This window comes from Periophthalmus magnuspinnatus, chromosome 4 (assembly GCF_009829125.3).
Source record: "Periophthalmus magnuspinnatus isolate fPerMag1 chromosome 4, fPerMag1.2.pri, whole genome shotgun sequence".
Classification (NCBI taxonomy): Eukaryota; Metazoa; Chordata; class Actinopteri; order Gobiiformes; family Gobiidae; genus Periophthalmus; species Periophthalmus magnuspinnatus.
In genome coordinates this window covers 14,436,959-14,444,350 of record NC_047129.1, presented here as the reverse complement: position 1 = coordinate 14,444,350, position 7,392 = coordinate 14,436,959, and the positions used below count along the sequence as shown (strand labels likewise).

The window sequence follows — 7,392 nt, the reverse complement described above, 5'->3', positions numbered from 1 at the left end:
AAAGTGCAGAGCCGTGCATGGCGTTTTGAGTCCACTTCTGCGGCTGTGGGGCTTGTGGAGGTGTTTAGAAGTCCAATGTGGACCTCGATTCTGACTGGAGCATTAAACTGTTATGTAGGTCTATATCGTCTGGGTCCGTCTATACATTTCTGCGTGGGCGGGACTGAATCATGGCATTATCGAGTCAGACAGTGAATCAGGCGAAAGTCAAGAAAAGTACATGTAGTTTTTCTCATTATTGATCAGCTCGCTATGTTACAACTTGTACTACAACTGTAAAGTCAAATATGCAAATTTAAAACAAACTGAACACACTGAGTGACATTATGTGTTTATAACGACACATCTGCAGCATAAATGCATCTTTATTAATGTCATATCCAACATTCAACCAAAGGTGCAATATGTAACTTTTCTGGTAGAGGGTCTGCTCCCTGGTTGTCTATGGAGATGTTAGGTGTTATAGTTTGCCTTGAATGTTCCACAGTATGGCTTTAAACTAGTCTGTTTCATATGTTCAATTACAGGTGTTTTTAATTGTTCGACATGCATTGAAAATTATGCATTCTGGAGTGATTAGGGTTGCTTCTCCACAGATCCTATCTGCAACTTGGCCTCGTAGCATCCCTGTATGTATTCATTGGGTTGGGTAAGGTAAATGCTATACTGCGGAACATTTCAAGGAAAGAAATAGTATCTCCAAAGAGACAACCAGCTGACAGACAGCCCACCAAAAATGTATAGTTCACCTTTAGTAGTAGTAGTTAATGTCAATACAATAACAATAAGCTGGATTGATCAACATGACATTTACAAATAGAGACTTTGAACATCCTTGAAACTTTATACTGCTTTAGTGACCATGCATGCCCCCAAGAACTGTAGGTCAAAAAGTTATTAGGAACCTTTTGCTGAAGCTTCTATCACTTTTATTACATGTCCTTATCTGTACGAGTTTAAGAGCCTGAGTACTGTGAGACCAGAGGTTATATTGTGTTAAGCTCATCCTCTGATCACATTTCAGCAGTCTGATATAAAGCTAATATTTTGTAGACTTGTTATCGCACATAAAAGACTGATAAAACTGAAACCGCCTCCCAGCGGTGTCATAACACACTGCTCTTGAATCATCCATCACTAAATTCTCTCCTCACTCATCTTTAACTTGGACATATCCCATGATGCATTTCAGGTATGGGGGATGGAACCCGAGCCCCTCTTCATCTTCCCACACAGGCGGAGAGTCTGCGCCCTTCACTGCGGCGTTCACCCGGTGACTCAGTCCTCGGCTCTGCGCTCTAAATCGGGTCTGTCCAATCGATTGTGCCCCCCTCTCCAACACGGCTGTGTGCGGCCCACCTGTTCACCGCACAGAGACCGTCAGTCTGCCTGCACATGTCAGCCATGTCTGCTCTATACCGTGACATTGGGCCAACTTTTACTGAGAGCCAGAGCTAGACAGTAACAAAATACTATGTTTACCACAGTAACTACTACAAATACACATTACTTTTAAGTACAATAATAATATATAAGAATATTGGAATGAAAACTTTTAACAAGCCAACTTTCTTTCTCTACATTGAGCAAACTAACCTTTAGGGATGACAGATTTAGTTAAGCGATAACTAAATCATATATTCAGGTCAATATAACAATAATATAACTGGAACTTGTAAGAACTAAAACATTTGAATTTCATTCATTTTAGAGGCAAAACAAGTCATTTAAATCCAAAAAGTAAATCTAAATGTAAAGCATTTTCATTGTCTCTGGCTGTATGTCATATCTACTTCAGTTGTTTTGAAATTGATTTCATAATAATGCCTTAGATTTATATATCGCTTTTTGGAAACACTCAAAGACTCTTTATATTGTATTATTTAGTCACTCGACACTCTGTGGTGATAAGATACTATTGTAGCCACAGCTGCCTTAGGGCAGACTTAAGGAATCAAGGAACCAAATCTGTGACATCAGCCCCATCTGACCACTACCAACCACTTATGCACATAAGACGTTCATACTAGGAAATGTGAGGGAAGTGTCTTGCCTAAGGACAGTTTCCACTAGAGCCACTGCTGCCCCACTGCTGTACCTGGTATTCCCAATGGTCTCTCATTCAAGTACTAACAAGGCTCAAACCTGCCTAGTTATCAAAACCTGTCTAGTTATCAGACCCAATCAAGGAGTGCACTGTTTGCTCATGGTGTCAGTCATTTAGAGTACTTGTGAAATTGTCATGCATCTGAAATTTAACACTGAGACATCAGCGCTTCAGTCAGAGGCTACGAATTTGCGGTATTACTGTGAGCAGATGCCACAGTAGTAGTAGTTAAAGCAGCAGAAAAAAAACATGCCTGTGGAACAAAAACACCTTCAAACACTTATAATAATCAAGAACACCATATTGAATTAAATCTTTAGATCATAAAGTAATATTGTTGTTTCCACTCTTGGTCCAGTAACAGCACCATTACTCACAGACACAGTGCAGATGTTACTTACAGTTGTCGTAGCACTTCTTGTTGATAGCTTTCATAAGACCGGTGTGAGCCTGATGGGAAGTTGTCCACAGCTGTAGACTGCATGAGGCTTTGGTCCAAACTGCACAAAGACGACATTCTGAGAGCTGCTGATAAGACAGAGGAACCAGTGAGCCGCTGCAGTTTACTAATTGACGTTTCTGTCTTTTCAGCTCCATTGCCATTGTAAGAAGCCTGCCTTTGTATTTAGAACCAAGTTTGCAGGCTGTGGATGTTGTGATTTTACACTTTAGAGGTGACTTTTTTGTGGAGAGAGCTTTCTTGGAATTTAAATGATGTCCCTGAATTCTAAAGCAAGAGAGATAAAGAAAACACTTTGTACATGTCAGCCTGTTGTGGCCGATAATGACGAATTAGCAAACCGGGCAACACAATAAATGTAAGTATCCCTAAATGCTTGGATAATTAAGTAATGGACTTGTTTTAGGTGTATGCATAGTTGGTTTAAAAGCTATCTTGTCTTCCAGATGAGTAATATCTTATTCAATAGTGCGTATATTGCCAGGGAGGACCGAGGCTAATATGGATTACTCGAGACTTTGTCGAGGATGCATGCAGTGAATTAGATCCAACAGGTTGGTTGGCAGTGTCAACATTCTGGCAAAAGCTGTGTGTCTAATTAATCCATGTAAAGACAGATTAATACATTTTTCTAATTATTGCTTGGTTTAGTGGGATAGTACCTTTATGAAGAAATCCAGAACACAAAAAGTTGCAAAATACAGGAAGGAGTGTTTTAACTGGAATACCTCGGCCTACGTCATCAGCTGTCATCAGCTCCATCAAAAATACAGACGCAATTTACACACAAGGAAGGCAAGTTTCTGACAGTTTAAACATTGATTTAACTAAATAAAGCTGTTGTAATCTATTTCTGTTTCTATTGCAATTATATTTATTATTTGTATTGTGTATTGTATTTTAGTTTAGACAGGTTTCGGCCCTTGTTAAGATTATTGGTTGCTAGATAACATATCTCTATGTATGTCATATCTGCTGCACGTGTCCAACCTTTTAAAGGTTGTCCAAATTATAAATTTCACCAAAATGACAAAATACAGAAAAGACTAGACATTTTCTTTTAGTAGAAATTTAAAATTTAACAAAGTGAACTAGTGAACGAATAGTCTAACGTGTCAAATGCACCCAGACAGCGGGGTCATGGGAAAACGCATTTACTTACTCCCAGTCACACAACTGAGCATCTGCAATATGAATAGTGCTTTTATCTGGAGAAATCAGGTTTACAACACAATGTACAGAATGAGTAAAACAGTGAGACTGTTATTGGCAGAACATTTTTCTTTCTTTCTTGCTGGAGAAGTCAAAAATCATGAGGAGAAGTGACCCTGACAAGGCCAAACCACTGGAACAGGCCCACAGTGACTCGGTAACACATGAGGGCTGTAGAGAAGGAACGCATGATCGAAAAGTCAACACCCAGAAGACACGCTCGAGGAAATGGGAAAAACGCAATCCTCTGATCCCGCTGCCGTTGTTATTAAGAAGCACCTTTGGGAGATTTTACATTGAAATATTGTGCCAAAAAATAACGACAAAATTCATCTTCAAATGTGTGATAATAAACATTGTGTTGGAACTAAAGATTTTTTGAAAGTAGATTTTGCATAACCATTTATAATTTATTTGCAGAAAACCTTTCCCTTGTACCAGTGTTAATTTTCACTAATAATGTTTTTTTTTATTTATTATTATTATTTTTGCCAACAAAGTTTTTTGTGCACTAAAATGGTTGTAAATATTGTCGACCTGTGGGATAAAGTGAATGAAGCAGTAAAATAAAGTGAATATAATTTGAATGAAACAAAAATAGAAGACTAAATGTATTGAGGTTTTTACAAATAAACATAGCTAGTTGTCAAAATCTTATCATTTCAGTGTATGTATTATTAAGTACAATATTAATGTAGCTTTTTATCATGGAAAAATCTGTGAAAATTAATATTAAGCAGTAGTAATTAGTTCCAACCCATTTAAAATCCAGCAATGTTGAAGGTCTGGAGGAAGTCTGGAAAGAAATACATTGTCATATTTTACAAAAATCTGAGGCTCTCTGCTGTAAAATGCCAGCAGGATTAATGGCACAGACGAGTGGGAAGGGGGTATTAAGCAAAAGCCATTGAATGTTTCCATGTTGCTTTCACAATGAAGTAAATTTTATCAAAACACAAAAGAGGGAAGGAAAGAAACTCTTGAAAAGCGCAGGGTCAGCACCGGTCCACTTCTCAACCAAACACCGGAGGGTCACAGCGAAACAGACTGCAGTGAACATGTAGAGTGCACAAGTACCTGCCCACGTACCACACTGGAGCAGAGGTCTGGGCATATGGTGCTCGGAGAGGGGCTCAGGCTACAGCTGGTAATGTGTCCTGTCTCATAACTGCAGAAGTGGAAAGAAAACAGGCCTATTTTAAATTACAGTTAATTTAAGTGTAAACACCAAAAATCTACCTCTGATTTCTGGAAATGCCAACTGACACAATATGAGTGAATAGCCATCTAATGTGATTTATTTTTCTACTGCGTTTAACTTTAACCTGGACTTATGAGTAACAAAAATATATCATGTCTAATTAAAAATAATGCCAAGAATTTAAATTTTACACTGCTCCCCTAAAAGTTTAGTTAAATCTACAGAAATCCCTGTTGTGTTTAAAAGAGCTGTCTGAAAAACGGAGCAATGTCTCCATCTAGTGGTGTACAGCGTGTAGTGCGTTTGTTGTGTGAAGATTCACTTTAGTTCAAGAAAAATAAAAAATAAAAAGAAACAGAAAAAGATAAAGGAGATATACTAATCCTTTGCATGTGCTATTCGTTAAAAAAAACAGTGTGATACCCTCATAACCAAGGCAAAAATCAGTCCACGTGACGGGATGGTTTGAACTCAGACTTTCTCGACTTTCAGACTGTTTTGTTCAACTTTTTGTTCAACGGTGTTTGACTTACCTTCAATCGTGTGTCCGTACTGTTGCTGTGATATATGGAACAAAAACAGGGTAGTTTGTAACAAGCTTTGAACTAGCAAACATTACAACAACAATAAGTCCTGCAGCCTGAGCACGTGCGCGCGGAGTGATACCAAGCCCTATGTGAGCGCGTGAGTATCAGACTGTGCGTCGTGTGAATAAAGTAAAAACGTCACTTTTTAAATCATTTTATTTGTTGTTTTCCATGTGTATTGTAGCAGTCAATATTAAGTTATAACATTTTAGTTGTACAAGGCATTAAAAGAGCTAAGACTAAAGTTGTGACACACATTTTGATATTGTTTTGGCATCACGGAACCATGTCTGTTCCACTTCTTTTTTCCCCATTTCCCACAGATCAGTGAGAATCTGAATCCCATGCTTTGCGGTGACCAGGAAGTAGTCTCTGTTTTCTGGGATTTGAAGAGCATTGTGCTGTCCATACACTAAACTCTGGCACAGTCGTCCCAGCACCAGCAGATAGATGCACTCTCTCTCCTCTTCACTGAGAGGCATGACGCTCTCCCATCCGGCCAACACCGCCCCGCCCACACTCAAAGGACAAACATTCTCCAGCATCATGTAAGCTATGGTCACTGCCACCTCATTCACATAACACTTTATGTACAGAAATGTGAAGTCTATGACGCCTGACACTCTATGATGCCCATTTCCAACAGGTGTAACTAGAATGTTTTGGTCACTGAAGTCTCCATGGGTGATTCCTGCAGAGATCAGACAGCTTTAGACCAGTTGGGATTAGTATTTACTTATGCAGATGATTAGTATGGTAGTGGGAACTAAACACAGCCAAAGTGAAAAATGCATTACCTGCTGGAAATGAATTGAGTTTGGGAAGCACTTGTGATTTTAATGTTTCAAACACTTCTCTGATGATGTCTTGCAAAGGATCTCCGTCCATCACTGACAGATAGCGCTCCACTAAATGTATATGGCCAATATCTCAAGACTTATCAATGACTGCATCCAATACATCACTGTTTGGGTGTTTAAACTGGGCATGCAAAACAGACAGAATCACCTATTAGCCAGTAGATAAAGAAAAATTGTAGGTCACGGTAGAGTTATAACAATGCTTACCTTTTGCAATGATACAGACATTGTGGCTCCCACTCGTCCTACATCATACAGATCTTCTTGTGTGACCAGATATTTTGTTATGGGCTTTCCCAGGAGATAGACCATCAGCCTCACGCAGTACGTCTGATGTCCATGACCACAATCTAATGAAAGGACAGTGATTCGTAAAACAGGATTTTCAGATGTTAAGACATTTTAGGCCTGTTTTTTGAGTGAGGGAAGATTGTAAGATCCTTCAGTGGGATGCAAGAGAAGAAAAGATGCTCAAAATGTATCAAAACTGAAAACGCCAAAACTATGAATGCCCTGGAAAACCCTTGCATTAGCTTTTTACTTTCACAATACTTCAACCTGTACCTGTTCCAAAACCCAAAGTCTTAAATAACCTGCTTAGTGATACACAGTAGAAGTTACCTAGTTCCTCAAAACTCAGGAGATGTCCAGAGGTGTTGTGGACTGCAGTCTGAACAGGAAGGCCACATCGCTCTAGGAATGACATCGCCTCAGTCTGCACATCCATAATGGTCCTTTTTTTACTGTCAAGTGAATTCACGATCTTCAGAACAAACTTTGAGCCGCTTGTAGTCTCGATACAGAAGTTTTCATCATAATAACTTGGTAAACTTGTGATCTCGTGTATTGTAAGCCCATAAAGGTGTTGTGTCAAATCAGCCGCCTGTTGTGGGGTGAATTCTGGTCGAGGGTTAACAGCTTTGTTCATCTCTGTAAATATATTTTTTTGTTAATATACATGAAAA

The 7,392-nt window shown here is 39.0% G+C and overlaps 1 protein-coding gene across 1 annotated transcript; it reads right to left on the bottom strand.

The window, feature by feature from the left end:
* Window positions 1–1,150: 1,150 nt before the first annotated feature.
* On the bottom strand, window positions 1,151–7,154 carry LOC117369830 (hydroxylysine kinase-like). The gene is made up of 5 exons (XM_055221535.1): window positions 7,049–7,154; window positions 6,365–6,475; window positions 5,824–6,258; window positions 2,509–2,607; window positions 1,151–1,359 (listed from the first exon to the last, which is right to left on the bottom strand). Exons 1-5 carry the CDS (start codon window positions 7,152–7,154, stop codon window positions 1,151–1,153), a joined length of 960 nt encoding a protein of 319 aa, XP_055077510.1.
* Window positions 7,155–7,392: the final 238 nt, after the last annotated feature.